The following is a 20,315-nucleotide window of genomic DNA, read 5'->3' on the forward strand; positions in this document are numbered from 1 at the left end:
TATGACATCATGTTACACAATACATTTATGTTTTGTTCGATAATGTGCATATATATACATTAAAAAAATCTCAGTTTACATTGGCGCGTTACGTGCAGTAATGTTTTGATTCCAAAACATCCGGTGATTTTGCAGAAATACTCATAATAAACATTGATAAAAGATGCAAGTGTTATTCACAAAATTAAAGATAAACTTATCCTCTATGCAACCGCTGTGTCAGATTTCAAAATAAACTTTACTGAAAAAGAATAATCTGAGAACGGCGCTCAGAGCACAATCCAGCCAAAGAAATAGTCGCCATTTTGGCGTCAACAGAAGCTACAAAATCACTATAAATATGCACTTACCTTCGAATAACTTCATCAGAAGGCACTCCCTGGATTCCCAGTTCGACAATAAATGACTGAAAAGTTCCATAAAGCCCATCATTTAGCCACTTGTTGTTAGCATGTTCAGCCCACGATTCCATTTTCATGACGCACGAGCAATCCCTCCAGACAAAAACTCAAAAAGTTCCGTTACAGGTCGTAGAAACAAGTCAAATGATGTATGCAATCCATATTTAGGATGTGTTTAACATTAATCATCAATAAGGATCCAACCAGAGAATTTCATTGTCTGAAGAAAGAGCATTGGAACGAGAGCACTCTCTCTCGCTCGCGCGCAAAATGAGAATTTCTGAAGACCACTCAGTAAAATAGCTCATATGAGCCCCTCCTTTATAGTAGAATCATATAACCAAAATCTAAAGACGGTGACATCTAGTGGAAGCCCTAGGAAGTGTTTGCTTATCCATAACTATATGGGGTATCATTTGGCACTGTTTTGAAAATCGAGTTCTCACTTCCTGTTTGGAAGTCTTCTCAGGTTTTTGTCTGCCAAATGAGTTCTGTTCTACTTACAGACATAATTCAAACAGTTTTAGAAACTTCAGAGTGTTTTCTATACAATAGTAATAATAATATGCATGTATTACCTTCTGGGGCAGAGTAGGAGGAAATTCCGTTTGGGTACGCAATTCGTTCAAAGTGGAAACACTGCCCCCTGTCCATAACTTAAGGTCAACCTGCTACGTGAACTGAACTCTTGTTTTAATGTGGTGAAACTATTGATTTTTAAATATATATTTTAAAATTAACATTGAACATCTAGTCCTGAAACCATAGTGTAAAAGCAGCTGAGCTGGTTCTACGATTTTTTGGGCTGTGTTCTGGTATTTTGTGGTTGAAAAGTGAGAGGGTCAAACATAACTTGTCAACCCTGCTATCCATAGATAGATAAGCTAGAAATGTTTTAACAATAAAGCCATTTTTGTGAAGCTTTCTTTCAATTGCTTCTCCCTGTTACCCACAGCAAACTTCCAATTCCCCTTTCATAAGGGGATTTATGGCTGTTTTAAGATTACATTTTGGCACTTTATAGGCACTTACCATAGTCATTTTTTTATTTAACCTCGTGAGATGCGAAATAGTGCTTTATTTATTTAGTTCTTTATGACAGAATGTAAAAATTACGTGAAATCTAAGTTTGTTTTTGCCCAAGTTACACTACTCAAAGGCACCCAATTGGTGGAACAACTCAGATACTCCAGTATGTGGATTAGTTTTTATGACAGCCCTTTATCTTGATAAGTGTGTTCTAGAGTACACCCACTTTAGAACATCACTGAGACTCAACTTGTGTTGAGCCATTATACGCTGAGTGTACTACTGCTTTTTCTATGATACAGACTGACCAGGTGAATCCAGGTGAAAGCTATGATCCCTTATTGGTGTCACCTGTTAAATCCACTACAATCAGTGTAGATGAAGCGGAGGAGACAGGATATAGAATCATTTTTAAGCATTGAGACAATTGAGACATGGATTGTGTATGAGTGCCATTCAGAGGGTGAATGGGCAAGACAAAATATTTAAGTGCCTTTGAACAGGGTATGGTAGTAGGTGCCAGGCACAACTCAATATTAGGAAGGTGTCCTTAATGTTTTGTACACTCAGTGTATATTATCTGTTGGTGACACCAACACCCATTTTATTGCCCCTTCACTTTCATGAGCAACACTACAATACCTTTACCCCAGTCAAATGATCAATAGTAATGTACCTTCCCTGTCTAACAGCATGTCCTTTGCCAGTATTCCACAGCTAAAGCCACAAACTATAGCTTAAAATAAACGTATATTTCATGGTCCTTGTTCAAATAATGATTACTGATACTTAGGAATTTTCGTGGCAGTTTCAAAAAATCTTAAACTGAACTGTCCCGTGTGTTTGTGTGCGTGGGTGTATGTGCATGTCTTCATGTGTGTCGTTGCAATTGTGTTTCTAGACACTCTCTCTCCCACCACTCTTGTAATGGAGTTGCTGAGGACCCTGGGTGACCGCACAGAGTGTGCAGTGGAGTGCCTTTACCAAACCCCTGTCATAGAGACACTGCTGGCACCCATCATCACCCTGCTCAAAGGAAAACAGGTCAGCATAAAACAGGTCAGCATAAAGCAGGTCAGTATAAAGCAGGTCAGCATGAAACAGGTCTGTATAAAGCAGGTCAGTATAAAGCAGGTCAGCATAAAGTAGGTCAATATAAAACAGGTCAGCATAAAGCAGGTCAGTATAAAACAGGTCAGTATAAAGCAGGTCAGCATAAAACAGGTTAACATAAAGCAGGTCAGCATAAAACAGGTCAGTATAAAACAAGTCAGCATAAAACAGGTCAGTATAAAGCAGGTCAGCATAAAACAGGTCAGTATAAAGCAGGTCAGCATAAAACAGGTCAGCATAAAACAGGTCAGTATAAAACAAGTCAGCATAAAGCAGGTCAGTATAAAACAGGTCAGTATAAAGCAGGTCAGCATGAAGCAGGTCAACATAAAGCAGGTCAGTATAAAGCAGGTCAGCATAAAACAGGTCAGTATAAAGCAGGTCAGCATGAAGCAGGTCAATATAAAGCAGGTCAGCATAAAGCATCTGTTGCATTTTAGGTTACCTGGTACAATATCACGAAATAACTACACTTAAAAAAGTACAATCTCTCAGCTCTAATGGTTATAAACCTGTATTTATTCAATATATGTAATGCAGTGTAAGCTGGGGTAAATCCAAGTGTTTATTTGGACATAATATATACAATATGTCAGTTCAGTTCTATATACAAATGAATGAACCAACATCCCCAGCATGATGTTTATTAGTATTGTAGAAATGTGTTGATGTTATGTGGTAAATTAGTTACATTTGCACTGTATGAGTTGTCTGTGTTATTTTGTATTAATTCCGCAATGTGCCCAAAGCCATTTCAATTGTGTTTTGTGTCACAGGCTAAATTAAACTCCCCAGAAACTACATTGATTCATATAGCAGACACTCTCGCAAGAATTGCCACCACTGAGCGAGGATTATCACTTTTCTTATATGAAAGAAATCTAGTTTCTGGTGAGGGGGAAGGGTAAGTAAAAACGTATTTTATACACAGGGTACTTATTCATTGTTTATTATTATGAATATTGCACTTTCAGCATCTTAAGTATACTACAAAAGTATGACGTTTTTTCTCGTGTACTTACAGAGCACAACAATTTATGTTGGATTGTTAATCCTTGTACATCAAACAATTGAATGGTATACCAGTATGAGTGACGGCTCATGTAATCGATCACGGTATTTTATTTGTGGTCTAGTATTTCAGCTGCCCATGTAATCGTTCAGTTCACCCAGAGACTCCTGGCTAAAGAGCTGCCATTGTTACGGAATGCAGAGACATCCTATGGCGTGAGCGGGGCCTTCATCTTCGTGTGTCGGCAGATGTACAACACATGTGAAGGACTGCAGGTGCTCAGGCCCTATGGCCTGCATGAGTGCATCGCTGCAGCTTGGAAAAAGGTATGTTTTAACTCTACCGAAAAGGAAGCAATTTTCCATCATACTAATCAATTCTAAATTTATTGGTCGAGTACACCGTTTAGCAGATGTTATAGTGGGTGCAGCGAAATGCTTATGTTACTAGCTCCTAACAATGCAGTAAAATGTCAAACAGGTACACAAATAATCAATTAAAAAAACTAAAAAAATAGAAAGAACAATAAATCTAGAAATAATTGAACGAATCCAATTAACAACCCAAATAGCACTTTAACAGTAATCCAAATGCATTCTATAAGTACTGTATCTATCTGTACTCCAGCACTTTGGATTTCAAATTATACAATGACTGTGAGGTTAAAGTGCAGACTGTCAGCTTTAGTTACAGCACTTTTTGTACATACAGTGGTTCTTCCTTTAAAAGTTGCGGCGTACTGCAGCACAGCTTGCGGGGTGCCGCAGAATTCTATGTCACGTTATTTAAATGTCAGCCATTGTTGCCAGAATGATGCAATTTACCACCATCTACCACAAATGGTCGCGGCATAAGCTCAAAACTTTGAAAGGAAGAACCACTGTAGTTCCCCCGTTTTAGGGGACCAAAAGTATTGGGACAAAAATACTTCCACTGAGATGGAACATCACTGAGACTCAACTTGTGTTGAGCCATTAAACACTGAGTGTACAAAACATTAAGGACACCTGCTCTTTCCATGCCATAGACTGACCAGGTGAATTCAGGTGAAAGCTATGATCCTTTATTGATGTCACATGTTAAATCCACTCCAATCAGTGTATATGAAGGGGAGAAGGCGGGTTAAATAAGGATTTTTAAGGCATGAGACAATTGAGACATGGATTGTGTATATGTGTCATTCAGAGGGTGAATTGACAAGACTAAATATTTAAGTGCCTTAGAATGGGTTATGGTAGTAGGTGCCTGGCGCACCATTTGAGTGAGTCAAGAACTGCCACACTGCTGGGTTTTTCACACTCAAAAGTGTCCCGTGTGTTTCAAGAATGGTCCACCACCCGAAAGACATCCAGCCAACTTGACACAATGGTGGGAAGCATTGTAGTCAACATGGGCCAGCATCACTGTGGAGCGCATTGTAGTCAACATGGGCCAGCCTCCCTGTGGAACGCTTTCAACACATTGTAGAGTGCATGACCCCGACGAATTGAGGCTGTTGAGGGAAAAAGCGGGTGCAACTCAATATTAGGAAGTTGTTCCTGATGTTTTGTACACTCAGTGTATACTATATATATATATATATATATATATATATATACTGTATATATATAAGGTTACATAAGCAAGATTTTAAACTTATCCTAAGACACTCCCAGTGTATCAGCAGTTTTACTAGTTTGATTACTCATTTCCCAGCTAGCATGTATGATATGCTGTTGGCTTTTATGAGCCATTGTCTACGCCTTTATCAATAGTAATTCTAAGTAATCCTTATCCCACATTCAGATACCAAACTCCACCCTCCTAAAATGTTCTCATAAACATATCATGTGAAATACAGTATTAACTATTGTACTTGGTAGGGGGAAGACATCAGAAAAATAATATTTTACCTGTTGAGTCAAATGTCAGAAAGTAAAAGTTCCTGCAGCCCTATAAAATATTTGAGAGTCATTAAATGACCATCGATGCTGGAGGTTACCGAAAACCATACTTTATGATGGACAAGCTGTATTTTGTTGATCGCAAACCTCCAGCATCCGTGGTGTCTTAAAAATCGAATAAAATTGTATTTGTCACATGTAGGCTTAACCATGAAATGCTTGCTTACGAGCCCTTCCAATGATGCAGAGTTTAAATAAATTATTATAAAAAGAAAAATAGTAATACAAGACGAATAAAATACACAAGAATGGAGCAATATACAGGGAGTACAATTACCAGATCAATGTGCAGAGAGATAAAGAGACTTGGCATCAGGATAGATAATAATAAGAGTAAAATAAAGAACAGAGTAGCAGCAGTATATGATGAGAGTAAAAGTGTGTGTGAATGTGTGTTGATGTTGTCTCCATATGCGTGTGTGTATGTATGTTGAAGGTAAGCGTGTGTGTGCCTATGTAGTGTATATGTGTGGGTTTTCTGTGAGTGTATCAGTGTAGTTGTGTGTGTGTGTATAGTCTTGTGAGTGCGCATAGAGTCAGTGCAAGAGAGGGTCAGTGCATATAGTCCAGGTAACCATTACGTAACTATTTAGCTGTCTTGTGACTTGGGGGTAGAAACGGTCTCGGAGGCTGTTGGTCCGAGAGCTGATGCTGCAGTACCGTTTGCCGGACAGTAGCTGAGTGAACAGTCTGTGGCTGGAGACTTCAGCAATTTTTATGGCCTTCCTCTGACACGTCCTGAATGGCAGCTGTCTGCACCACCCTCTGTAGCACTTTGCGGTCGAGGGTGGTGCATTTGCCATACCAAGCGGTGATGCAGCCAGTCAAGATGCTCTCCATGGTGCAACTTTTTGAGGATCCTTGGACCCATGACATATCTGACCCCTCCCTGTAGGCTGTCTCATCGTCGTCGGTGATCAGGCCTACCACCGGAGTGTCGTCAGCAAACTTGATGATGGTGTTGGAGTCGTGGGTGGCTACACAGTCACGGGTGAACAGGGAGTACAGGAGGGGACTAAGCAAACACCCTTGAGGGTCCCCCGTGTTGAGGGTCAGCGTGGCGGAGGTGTTGTTGCCTACCCTCACCACCGAACAGTTACAGAGGGGGGTGTTCAGTCCCAGGGTCCACAGCTTGGTGATGGACAATGATGTTGAACGCTGAGCTGTAGTCTATGAACAGAATTTTCAAATAGTTATTTCCCCTTTCGTCCAGGTGGGAGAGGGCAGTGTGAAGTGCAACTGAGATTGTGTCATCTGTGGATCTGCTGGGCGGTATGCTAATTGGAGTGGGTCCAGGGTGTCTGGGATGATGGTGTGATGTGTCTCATGACCAGCCTTTCAAAGTATTTCATAATGACAGCTGTGAGTGCTACGGGGCGATAGTCATTTAGGCAGGTTACCTTGGAATTCTTGGGAACAGAGACAATGGTGGTCAGCTTGAAACATGTTGGGATTACACACTGGGACAAGCAGAGATTGAAAATGTCTGTGAAGACACTTGCCAGCTGGTCTGTGCATGCTTTGAGAACGCGTCCTGGTGTTCCGTCTGGCGGCCTTGCGAGAGTTAACCAATTCTCAATTAGAGCTTCGCAACTACCCTCACAAACCCCAGAACAAAACTTTGCCTTCACAATAGCACCTCCACAAGCCAAATATCATGAAAGTTTAAACAAAACCATATTGTCTAAGGCCATTGTTTTGTGATGGGTGTTGCGTATCAGGCAGGCAGCTACAGGAGACAGAGAACTTTCTACACTGCTAATAATTAATCCCTGTGAGCCCTGTGCCTCTATGGAGGAAGGTAGAAAGACTGGAGAAATGAGATGCAGAGCCTCTAACATGACTGCTGAACTCCTCATTATTGAAGTTCAGTGTACAGGTTCAGGGGACAAAAACAAAGGCTCAAGCTGAAGGTTTCTTTTCTCTCTCACAGACAAGCTCCCTGTCAGAAAGAGTTCCCACCCCGGTTCCCGGAGCCATCCCCGGCACGTCCTCTCAGGAGCTGCAGAATGTGTACGTTTCTTTGTGTCTCCCCCTGCAGGCAAACAGCATCTATTATAATTATGTTGTGATTTTATTTTCAGTCACCCCTCTAGCATGTTGTTAGGAAGGATAAATAAGATGGAAAATAATGAGTCTTCCCATCAATCTTTCCTTCTGCTGTCTGTTCACACAGAGTGGTTTGGGAGGAGACTTTGCTGGACAACCTGCTGAACTTCGCTGCCACACCGAAAGGCCTGCTGCTCCTCCAGCAGACTGGAGCCATCAATGAGTGTGTCACCTACATGTTCTCCAGGTTTACCAAGAAACTACAGGTATGGAGAGAACACCATGGTAGGGATGAATAGGCAAAATTGAGTCCACTACCCTACTTAGTATTTATAACGCCCAGCTATATACAGTATACAGTTGAAGTCGGAAGTTTACATACACCAAATATATTTAAACTCAGTTTTTCACAATTCCTGACATTTAATCCAAGTAAAAATTCCCTGTCTTAGGTCAGTTAGGATGACCACTTTATTTTAAGAATGTGAAATGTCAGAATAAGAGTAGAGAGAATGATTTATTTCAGCTTTTATTTCTTTCATCACATTCACAGTGGGTCAGAAGTGTACATACACTCAATTAGTATTTGGTAGCATTGCCTTTAAATTGTTTAACTTAGGTCAAACATTTCAGGTAGCCTTCCACAAACTTCCCACAATAAGTTGGGTAATTTTCCTGCCTCATGATGCCATCTATTTTGTGAAGTGAACCAGTCCCTCCTGCAGCAATGCACCCCCACAACATGATGCTGCCACCCCCGTGCTTCACGGTTGGGATGGTGTTCTGCGGCTTGCAAGCCTCCCCCTTTTTCCTCCAAACATAACGATGGTCATTATCGCCAAACAGTTCTATTTTTGTTTCATCAGACCAGAGGACATTTCTCCAAAAAGTACAATCTTTGTCGTCATGTGCAGTTGCAAACCGTAGTTTGGCTTTTTTATGGCGATTTTGGAGCAGTGGCTTCTTCCTTGCTGAGCGACCTTTCAGGTTATGTCGATATAGGACTCGTTTTACTGTGGATATAGATACTTTTGTACCTGTTTCCTCCAGCATCTTCACAAGGTCCTTTGCTGTTGTTCTGGGGTTGATTTGCACTTTTCGCACCAAAGCGCGTTCATCTCTAGGAGACAGAACGCGTCTCCTTCCTGAGCGGTATGACGGCTGCGTGGTCCCATGGAGGTTATACTTGCGTACTACTGTTTGTACAGATGAACGTGGTACCTTCAGGCGTTTGTAAATTGCTCCCAAGGATGAACCAGATTTGTGGCGGTCTTGGCTGATTTCTTTTGATTTTTCCATGTCAAGCAAAGAGGCACTGAGTTTGAAGGTAGGCCTTGAAATACATCCACTGGTACATCTCCAATTGACTCAAATTATGTCAATTAGCCTATCAGAAGCTTCTAAAGCCATGACATCATTTTCTGGAATTTTCCAAGCTGTTTAAAGGCATAGTCAACTTACTGTATGTAAACTTCTGACCTACTGGAATTGTGATACAGTGAATTATAAGTGAAATAATCTGTCTGTAAACAATTGTTGGAAAAATTACTTGTGTCATGCACAAAGTAGATGTCCTAACCGACTTGCCAAAACTAGTTTGTTAACAAGAAATTTTTGGAGTGGTTGAAAAACGAGTTTTAATGACTCCAACCTAAGTGTATGTAAACTTCCGACTTCAACTGTACATATGCTGGTACCGCTACACTGAATTTGATGTATTAATGTCTCTTTATGTAGCCTTACTGCCCAATGTATACATCATGTACTGCAAACGTGGGCACAATTCCCTGCTGATTTAATTACCTTCCTTGTTTTGCGTACATTTTGCTCCAGATTGTAATTAAGCGAATCTATTTTTAATTTGCGCCATTGTTTTGTAATTAGTTAAGAATCTTTACGCATGAAATCACTTTGTATTTACATTTATAAATGTTTTAAATCTTGCATTTCAGATTTTAGTCCTATCTGTAGTTAATGCTCATTACTTTGATTCATCCACAATATTGGTGAAAATGTGCTTGGAATCTGAGGCTTAATAGGCTTAAATTCTGTAGGTCTTTCTTGCATTTTCCACTTGTTGTTTTACTTTCATCTTTATTTTTGATCAATTGTTTGAGCTAGTGATTTACATCAAATCAATTAACAGAAATACGGTGTATTTATACATCTGAGTGCCATTTCGATAACCCAGAGGATAGAACATTGCCTCTGGCCTAACTAATGTGTTCCCATTTTCAGAATAAACAAATATTCTTCACACAAAGACATGCACACACATACACTTTTTGATTATGCAAGATAGTAAATAGTTTTTGGCTAATAGCAATTATGGGCTATTTTCAAATCTGTGAAAACGCTTTCCTCCAGGTCAGCCGATGTGAGAAGTTTGGCTACGGTGTGATGGTAACACAGGTAGCAGCAACAGCCCCCGGTGTGGTGGCTTTACACAGTTCTGGTACAGTAATACTACTAGTAAAACAGAGCATATTGTTATACAGTGTTAACACATGAGTTACCCCTCAGTATGTCCTGGCAGGTTTTGTGCAGGCCTTAGTGGTGGAGATATGGTCGGTCCTGGAGTGTGGGAGAGAGGATGTGAGGGTCGTTTACCCCAAGTCCACCCCCATGGACCCCATTGACAGGAGCTGTCTGAAGGTAAATTATTTTGCTCAGATCTTTACAGTGCCGTGTGCTTCAACGTCCATGGTTTTCTCATGCAGCCTCCTGAGGATAATCAGCAGGACAACTCAGCCTTGGTATTCACAGTCAGCCTTTCTTGGTCATCAGGTCAGAGAGAGGACTTACTACAGAAAGTGCTCATGAACGGGATGGATGGTTTATTTCAGTGAGCAGTGCTCTGATTGACATTGGTGTTATGACTGTGGGCCCTGTTCTGTTAGCTATTCATGGTGGGTGGGTCAAAGGTTGAGTGGTAGGTCTATACCATATTCAGACAGGATAGGAACCGGAATGACAAGAATGACAATAATGTTTTTGTTTTGCTGCCATTTATCCCCTAAATTAAATAACGGTATCTAACAGATAATAGCCTAGCTCTTGTTTTCGGATGTTTTATTTCAATACGGTCTTTTATATTCACCAATCTACAGGAAGTAATCTACTCAGGTATTCAGAGTTGGTGTTCATCAGTTTAAGATGATCTAGCAATATGTCAGTCCTCTGATACGCCTCAGCAATACACACTGTCTGGAGCACATGTGAATGTAATTGTCATCCCTTTGATCCTTTTTTATTGAAATGCAGTATAGATCATTAGACCTATAACGTTCCTTTTTCAGCAAAAAAAAAAGCTCTTTGAATAAATAGAATGTAGGAAAGAAACAAAAAAAATTGCTGCACCCCAACCTTGTCATAAACCCAAACTCATTTCATCTTGACCTTAGCTTTTCAGAACAACCAAATTATGTATGACTGTTTGATGTATGACTGTTTTGACCCCACCCCTCCCCTTCCCCCCAGTCGTTCCTGTCCTTGGTCAACCTGCTGTCCTCCCCCCATGCTGTGTGGGAGCTCCTGGGACAGCAGCCTCTGCCCAACAAGGCTGAGTACAACCTAAGGGAGATGCCCACATCCATTACAGTCAGTCCCGACCCTCACACCCTACCAGGAGAATGCTGGACTTGACATACACTTGTATCTGTTTCCTATGTTGGATATGGTTTTAACATCAGTTTGTTCGGATTATGCTACCCATAAATAAAATGTATTGCTTCAGATATGTGAAAATGTGAAATATAAGATTATGCAGACAATGTCAAAGATAAGGTAGTACCAAAAGGTGAATAAATTAAGATAGTTCACTCGGGCCATTTACCATTGGAAAACAATGGTCAGTTCCGGTCTGCTTAACGGGGTGGTTCTCTCATAGACACCAATGCAATAGCAGCTGGGTCTGGTCTGCTTAGTTTATTGAATGTAATGTAACCAGAAAAAAATGAGGGAGTGGGGTGTGTCGCTTCATCTTCTGTCTCTGGTAGTACTTTTTAATGTGGTTGCAGTTCCAGGTTTTGCCATAGGAGGCCACACTTACATTGGTTGTGTGCAAACGTGGCTATTGTAACATGGTCCTACATGTGTACTTCTACAGACATAGCCTAATCAATAACTACTGCACACGATCAGGATGTAGGTAGAAATGTAATTATCTACCTTTCACATCATCACAATCTTTTCAGCATTTTCACTCTGTGTTGTACCTCTTTGCCACAGGATTTGATTGATAGGCTGATTGCTGTGAACTCAAATGTGAAAATTCATTCACTGTTCAACTACGAGCAATCTCACACGTTTGGCCTGAGGTAAGATCAATACTGTTCTCCGATCTTTCTTTCATAATGAATGGGGGGCGGGAGCACAAAGGCACAGCAGTGCATGCATTGTGTGGTTTATCATCTGATTGGCCTGATTAGCCTGATCAATATGAGATTGACTCTTTGCTTTATGCTATTTTTATGCGACATCGACTGTCTGAATAATTCCACTGTATAAAAAGAGCTTTTCTCAGAATTGACTCTTATGTTTTCTTAGTTGAATTAAGGCTGTGTTACTGAGTCACTATTTTAGACACAGAGAAAGCAAATTAATATAACACTAAATAATTTGCTACAGATTAGACCCCACGACTGTTAAAGCTACCACAAAGGATATTCTTATTTTTGATAAGTCATTTTTTTCATTCTAAACATGATTTGATGTGAGTGTTTTGTTTTGTTTATATCGCTCACATCTTTTGTGAACTCTCCGGAAAATAATCTTCCATCAACCTAGTGATGTATATGGATTGGAAAGGGCAATGTATTCCACATCGACTTCAAACAAACACCAGGCTGCCTCAGTGTTAACACGGCTGGCTGGTTCTTTCACTTTTACACACTTGTAGTGGTTATAGACTTGTCACTGGATGACCTCTGCCTCACTCTCTGTCTCTCTGGGGAGAGGTCATCATTACTGAGCCACTGTCCCTCCTCACGTCCTAATTTCACCCAACAACTGTCACAGCCGTCTGTGTGTCGCTGGACTGGCTGGCATGATATCACAGGGAGGACCTATCAGAGTGACGTGTACGGTGTCCATAGGACAGTCTAGACATGTCTAGTCTCTGACAGCACAGCACAGTGTAGATGTAGCAGCTGCTGTGTGTTTATGGGTGAGTAAACCAGTTTCCTAGTGGAGGAAGAGTGGATAAATAATGCACAGCACTGTGAGTACGGACCACCTGGTAACCATTTCTCAATGCTGGGGGGCTGTATTTCTTCTCTGGCATGGAAGTAGCTCTTGGAAATGAGGAAAGTATTTTTTGTTCCACTTCCAAGCTGCCTTACTCAGGCTTGACTGGGTGTTAGCTCACTCACTGTTTGTTAGGGTTTCTCCACGCTAATTGTCCTTGGAACTGAACACAACATCTACATCTTGAAAAAGAACTGTAGATATAGGTTAGATGTTGACCTGCATGTTAAATAATGAAGGATGAGTTGGGAAACGGACAGCCTTCAGAACTCACAAAGCCATTCTGTCTTCCAATGGACGTCAAACTGAATGACTGAAGGTGCCCATCACACTGAGGGCGTGATGACAGTTGACAGCATCACAGAAATGAATCATCTTGCTTTGACAGAATGCTCCATCACAGCAACAACTCACACCTCTCCTTGCTTAACCAGATCACATCTCTGTGTACCGCATCGCAAAGGGCTGTCTCTAGATTGTTCTCTTACAGACACCCTATTGTTTTTTAACACATTGCCCCTGAATTTTTCACTACTTTAGACTATTTTCTCTCTGCTGTTTTGAATGTTCTGTACTTCTCTGCCAGAGGGACACACTGGTTTTGAAGTCAAAGTGAATCCTTAGCGATGGCCGCCCCAGTCAGAAGGAGGGCAAGTCAGTGTTGGTGTTTCAGGGAGCGTGGCGGAAACTGCAGATGAAAGAGCCTGAGCTACATTCTCTTAGGAGGGCCCCACTCAGCTCCACCAAATATGCAAAATGAATCAATTAGGAGACTCTTGTTTTTGAAGAGGAAGGCTTCCTGTTGACAAAACGCTGTGGCTGTGTAATTTGCTTGAACGGTTTTATTCAGTGTTCATTTCACAAGTGTCTCAGCAGCACGTTGGCTCCCATTTTTCATGCTTAAAATAATGATAATGAATTGCCCTCACGCTGCACTCCTTATCAGAGCCTGTAATGGTATGAACAAAGATGGAGCTCCTTACTCCCTGAATGCAGAACAAGCATTTATAATGTTTACTGCCTCCTGGCTGGCTTCTACACAATCTTTCACTTGTAGTTAATGATTTGACTGGTGGGATTATTTCTGCTCAAGGACTGGATCTTTTTTCCTGTTTACAAGAACTTGCATTCCTGCAGTTTGGTGTCTGTGTCGAAACAATTATGTCTAGAATTGCTCCAAGGGTCCCAAGATTGTTTTGGTCTTGAGTTAAAGAGCAGGCTGCAATGGAATAACCATTTTGGTTGAGTACAGCTTCAGTACAGTATGTTGTGTTGCTGCCCAAATCCTGTTTAGTAGGCTTGTGTCACTGTCACTGTAAAAGGACCAGGCTGATATGAACTGACTGCTCGGTAGGAAATCCCTTCATTATAGCCATTAGAGAGGGACATCTCTGTCACTTAACAATATAACCCAAGGTTGTCATATTTTACTGCTCACTTCCACCTGCCTGTTTTATGTCGCAGCTATGTTCTCCAAAAATACACAATGTCTCCGTCACATCGCTCCTGCATCCGCTTTCAGGGTTTATTACTCTCACAACTGCTCCATTAATGTTGAAATCTATTTCCACAACTTAGTTAGGGATTCTTTCTCCCTATTATGCAAAGCACTCTGGCTTGGTCCTCTGTGGAGTCTGTTAATACACAAGGCAATAAGGCAGGCTAGCAGAAACAAATGATAGCTTTCATAAGACCTGGGAAAAAGACAACATGCTGTCTGTTGTAGGTGTGTAAGCAGTAGGCAGCTAGACCCAATGGGTTGTCAGAGCAAGCACTCGAAATCAAGTGGCTGAGTCATTTTATAACGATTACGTCTGTACGATCTGTAATTCTATGTTCTTGAGAAGTAAAAATGTGTTTATCTATGTATTTTGGTGTACTTTCAGATTACTTAGTGTGATGTGCTGCAACCTAGACTCCCTCCTTCTTCTGGAGTCACAGTACAACATTTCCGACATGTTGCTGCAATGTCAGAAGGACAACATCACCGATCCATCGTCCGGTGAAGGGTATTTGAAAAGGGTTTTGATTTCCTGTGCCTCATAATGCTATGGCAGGCTTTGGTTCCACCGTTAGAGGTTAATCACAACAAAATAAGAAATGGATCATTTGCCTTGTCATGGAAATAAAGCGTAAACAAAAGGCAATTTCCAAAAGGGTGTTTTGAATGCCTCCTTAATGGATATTGCAACTGTTCATGAATTGAAATGCTCCATATTGTCCGGTCACAAAATAAATATATCTGCATGCACGCTAGTTTTATTTGTGAAGTGGAGATTTCTCCTCCCATCTTTCCTTCCCCCCTCTCCTCTCTCAGAGATTTCATCATTGATGGTCTATCTGTGGAGAGGAACCACATCCTGGTGCGTATGAGTGTGATTGGAGGACCATCGGAGAGGAGACTTCCCCTTAGGGTCCTCCAGAAGGTCAGTGCCTTTCTACTCACACCCCTTGGCCTTACATCAAGTCGAGGAAGTCCTGATGACTGAAGGAATTGTTTTCCAGAACTGTGTGTTACATTTAAATGCTATCATCTGCATACAAAAGGTTCATCATGGTAACCTGTTCCAGGGATGCTGTGATATTCCGTGGCTTCCGTGACACAGAAACTAGTGACCTGGAAAGACATGCTTTCAATAACACCATGTCTTCAATGAATGTAAATAGCACAGACAAGATGATAAGGATTAGCAAAAGAAACTCCATTGACATTTAGAGTACTCTGAATCTGAAAAGTAAACCACAATAAATCATATAAATAAATAAATAAATAAATAAAGTAAATCACAATATAAATATGTGATTTATATTCTAAATATTTACATGTGGAATAGCTCAGATTTCACTTATTACACAGCATCTACAGACAATCAGTAATACACCATATTTTTATTAGGTGTGTCAATAATATGAGATACGTACGCTTGTAGGAGTTTGTAAACAGAGATCACATATATTTTAACATAATGATTATTAATCTTTTTTAGGGCACTGACCCTTATCCATGGCCGATGTTTTCATCATACCCTCTGCCCAAGTATTATATACTGAATCTTCCAAAGACAACCCGAGGTAAACAGGGTAAGTGTTACATACTGAATCTTCCAAAGACAACCCGGGGTAAACAGGGTAAGAATTACATACTGCATCTTCCAAAGACAACCCGGGGTAAACAGGGTAAGCATTACATACTGAATCTTCCAAAGACTACCTGGGGTAAGCAGGGTAAGCATTACATACTGAATCTACCAAAGATAACCCAGGGAAAATAGGGCAAATATTACCTTATACATTATCAGGAATTGTGAAAAACTGAGTTTAAATGTATTTGGCTAAGGTGTATGTAAACTTCTGACTTCAACTGTATGTCAATGTTGTTTAAAAGGTCAGGGTCACGAAAGAAAAGATATCTCTGATTGCATAATGGAGGCAAAAGACTCTACTGGAAGTTGATGAGAATGTGAATAAATGCATTTGGTAGTCGGAGTGAACAATGTATTTTTGTTTTGTCTGTAGACTGTGAGATAAGTGCCTTCCTGGCCTCCACCAAGAACACAGAGAAGGATGGGAGCTGGATGGATACCTGTAGGAGACAGTACTGCAAAGCCATGACCACCAAGTCCAACATTGTCTCAGGGAACGGTGGGTGATATACAATGATGTTATGTGTAGGGCAATACGTTTTTCTAGACCACATGGTCTAACCAGGAACAACTCTGGGTCCTAGATACGATACAGAGATATTCCTGGTCAGGTCACATGGTCAGAAGGGAAAAACCCAGACCTAGACTTCTGACCTTGAATAGTTTATCAATAAAAACCCTGAATCAACATTTCAAAGTTCTTGCCATTACATGATATACTACAATCAATACGTTACACACTGTATTTGAGAACAATAGTTCTGTTGGGTTATAACTCATCTGTTTTATATTCAAACCACAGACGGAGGACACAGTATGTTAACATTTGATAGTCCGTTAAGTTCCCACGAATAAATGGACGATCAATTTGTCAGTGGATGATCAATTTGTCAGTGGATGAAATGATAGACCCATATTGAGTGTCCTGAGTACTAGATAATGAAGAACCAATAGCTCTCTGCATATACAGTGGGGCAAAGAAGTATTTAGTCAGCCACCAATTGTGCAAGTTCTCCCACTTAAAAAGATGAGAGAGGCCTGTAATTTTCATCATAGGTACACTTCAACTATGACAGACAAAATGAGAAAAAAAATCCAGAAAATCACATTGTAGGATTTTTAATGAATTTATTTGCAAATTATGGTGGAAAATAAGTATTTGGTCACCTACAAACAAGCAAGATTTCTGGCTCTCACAGACCTGTAACTTCTTCTTTAAGAGGCTCCTCTGTCCTCCACTCGTTACCTGTATTAATGGCACCTGTTTGAACTTGTTATCAGTTTAAAAGACACCTGTCCACAACCTCAAACAGTCACACTCCAAACTCCACTATGGCCAAGACCAAAGAGCTGTCAAAGGACACCAGAAACAAAATTGTAGACCTGCACCAGGCTGGGAAGACTGAATCTGCAATAGGTAAGCAGCTTGGTTTGAAGAAATCAACTGTGGGAGCAATTATTAGGAAATGGAAGACATACAAGACCACTGATAATCTCCCTCGATCTGGGGCTCCACGCAAGATCTCACATAGTGAATGACCTGCAGAGAGCTGGGACCAAAGTAACAAAGCCTACCATCAGTAACACACTACGCCGCCAGGGACTCAAATCCTGCAGTGCCAGACGTGTCCCCCTGCTTAAGCCAGTACATGTCCAGGCCCGTCTGAAGTTTGCTAGAGAGCATTTGGATAATCCAGAAGAAGATTGGGAGAATGTCATATGGTCAGATGAAACCAAAATAGAACTTTTTTGGTAAAAACTCAACTCGTCGTGTTTGGAGGACAAAGAATGCTGAGTTGCATCCAAAGAACACCATACCTACTGTGAAGCATGGGGGTGGAAACATCATGCTTTGGGGCTGTTTTTCTGCAAAGGGACCAGGACGACTGATCCGTGTAAAGGACAGAATGAATGGGGCCATGTATCGTGAGATTTTGAGTGAAAACCTCCTTCCATCAGCAAGGGCATTGAAGATGAAACGTGGCTGGGTCTTTCAGCATGACAATGATCCCAAACACACCGCCCGGGCAACGAAGGAGTGGCTGCGTAAGAAGCATTTCAAGGTCCTGGAGTGGCCTAGCCAGTCTCCAGATCTCACCCCCATAGAAAATCTTTGGAGGGAGTTGAAAGTCCGTGTTGCCCAGCAACAGGTCTGTGAGAGCCAGAAATCTTGCTTGTTTGTAGGTGACCAAATACTTATTTTCCACCATAATTTGCAAATAAATAAATTAAAATCCTACAATGTGATTTTCTGGATTTTTTTTTCTCATTTTGTCTGTCATAGTTGAAGTGTACCTATGATGAAAATTACAGGCCTCTCTCATCTTTTTAAGTGGGAGAACTTGCACAATTGGTGGCTGACTAAATGCTTTTTTGCCCCACTGTAACTGCAAGTGTATCAATGACCAATTTGTTAAGATTACTATCTTTCCCACGTAAGATTTTAATTTACTTTACTTGTAATTGACTATACTTGTCATGTGTCAGCTGTTGCGGTCTCTGAGGGTGTTCATGTAATTTATTGGTTGCTAATCATCGAAACCGTCATGATTCATTGTGTGTTCAATTGCTTCCTCTGAATGTCAATCTAAAATAGTTACATTTTGAATTATTGCTTGTGAAGGGATCACGGAGTGCAGAGTAAGAGACTTCTTGATTTCTTATTTAATTCAGAGACAAAGAAGCGCCCAGGACGAGGGCCTTTGATGTAGCTTAAATTATAAAAATTGTCTACACAGAGCTTCCTTTCTTCATATATTAGATAAACAAGATGCTTGATTACCTTCCTATTTTCCCGGCTGTGTGTACAGTAAAAGCAGCTCAATTTGTACTTGCATGATGTATCATTGAAGAGAGATGGCTTTTCAAAGGCATCTGTGATGTTCCTAAAACCCACTATGTGTTTCCTGTATCCGCCCACAGTCCTGGCTGATCTACTGGAGAAGGCTGTGTCGCACCTTTCTGCTTTGCCGTCAGAACGTTTCTTCCCACCTGCGGACTACATAGGTCAGTGTGGCCTAGTGAGTGAGTGATTCATCTTGCATTTTTGTGGATTTTGGCTTGAAGCTTTCCCAGTGGTGACACATTTATCAATCAAAAATAAAGAGCAAAGGATAAAATGCTGCCATCGGTGTCACATTCACAGTTTTTTTTTAATCTATAATGAACTGTTTTAATTAGTGATGAGTCTCTCATCTACAGTTGAAGTCGGATGTTTACATACACTTAGGTTGGAGTCATTAAAACTCGTTTTTCAACCACTCCACAAATGTCTTGTTAACAAACTATGGTTTTGCCAAGTCGGTTAGGACATCTACTTTGTGCATGACACACTAAGTTGACTGTGCCTTTAAACAGCTTGGAAAATTCCAGAAAATGATGTAATGGCTTTAGAAGCTTCTGATAGGCTAATTGACATAATTTTAGTCAATTGGAGGTGTACCTGTGGATGTATTTCAAGGCCTACCTTCAAACTCAGTGCCTCTTTGCTTGACATCATGGGAAAATCAAAAAAAATCAGCTAAGACCTCAGAAAAACAAATGTAGACCTCCACACAGGGTTCATCCTTGGGAGCAATTTCCAAATGCCTGAAGATACCACGTTCATCTGTACAAACAATAGTACGCAAGTATAAACACCATGGGACCACGCAGCCGTCATACCGCTCAGGAAGGGGACGCGTTCTGTCTCCTAGAGATGAACGTACTTTGGTGCGAAAAGTGAAAATCAATCCCAGAACAACAGCAAAGGACCTTGTGAAGATGCGGGAGGAAACAGGTACAAAAGTATCTATATCCATGGTAAAACGAGTTCTATATCGACATAACCTGAAAGGACTCTCAGCAAGGAAGAGGCCACTGCTCCAAAACTGCCATAAAAAAGCCAGACTACGGTTTGCAACTGCACATGGGGACAAATATCGTACTTTTTGGAGACATGTCCTCTGGTCTGATGAAACAAAAATAGAACTGTTTGACCATAATGACCATCGTTATGTTTGGAGGAAAAAGGGGGAGGCTTGCAAGCCGAAGAACACCATCGCAACCGTGAAGCACGGGGGTGGCAGCATCATGTTGTGGGGGTGCATTGCTGCAGGAGGGACTGGTGCACTTCACAAAATAGATGGCATCATGAGGTAGGAAAATTATGTGGATATATTGAAGCAACATCTCAAGATATCAGTCAGGAAGTTAAAGCTTGGTCGCAAATGGGTCTTCCAAATGGACAATGACCCCAAGCATACTTCCAAAGTTGTGGCAAAATAGCTTAAGGACAACAAAGTCAAAGTATTGGAGTGGCCATCACAAAGTCCTGACCTCAATCCCATAGAACATTTGTGGAAAGAACTGAAAAGGCGTGTGCGAGCAAGGAGGCCTA

At 41.0% G+C, this 20,315-nt stretch overlaps 1 protein-coding gene across 1 annotated transcript in view; it reads left to right on the forward strand.

Annotated features, from left to right (window-relative positions):
* The window catches only part of LOC120019707 (protein broad-minded-like), a 40,569-nt gene that overhangs the window by 7,731 nt on the left and 12,523 nt on the right, over window positions 1-20,315 (forward strand). The window contains exons 15-28 of the mRNA XM_038963109.1: window positions 2,332-2,474; window positions 3,320-3,447; window positions 3,680-3,881; window positions 7,432-7,511; window positions 7,675-7,813; window positions 9,915-10,002; window positions 10,084-10,202; window positions 11,028-11,147; window positions 11,778-11,866; window positions 14,681-14,803; window positions 15,112-15,220; window positions 15,782-15,875; window positions 16,311-16,436; window positions 18,860-18,943. Of these exons, the coding sequence (XP_038819037.1) occupies window positions 2,332-2,474; window positions 3,320-3,447; window positions 3,680-3,881; window positions 7,432-7,511; window positions 7,675-7,813; window positions 9,915-10,002; window positions 10,084-10,202; window positions 11,028-11,147; window positions 11,778-11,866; window positions 14,681-14,803; window positions 15,112-15,220; window positions 15,782-15,875; window positions 16,311-16,436; window positions 18,860-18,943 (1,644 nt within the window). The remainder of the gene's footprint in view (window positions 1-2,331; window positions 2,475-3,319; window positions 3,448-3,679; window positions 3,882-7,431; window positions 7,512-7,674; window positions 7,814-9,914; window positions 10,003-10,083; window positions 10,203-11,027; window positions 11,148-11,777; window positions 11,867-14,680; window positions 14,804-15,111; window positions 15,221-15,781; window positions 15,876-16,310; window positions 16,437-18,859; window positions 18,944-20,315) is intronic.

This window comes from Salvelinus namaycush, chromosome 24 (genome assembly GCF_016432855.1).
Source record: "Salvelinus namaycush isolate Seneca chromosome 24, SaNama_1.0, whole genome shotgun sequence".
In the NCBI taxonomy this organism is placed as follows: domain Eukaryota; kingdom Metazoa; phylum Chordata; class Actinopteri; order Salmoniformes; family Salmonidae; genus Salvelinus; species Salvelinus namaycush.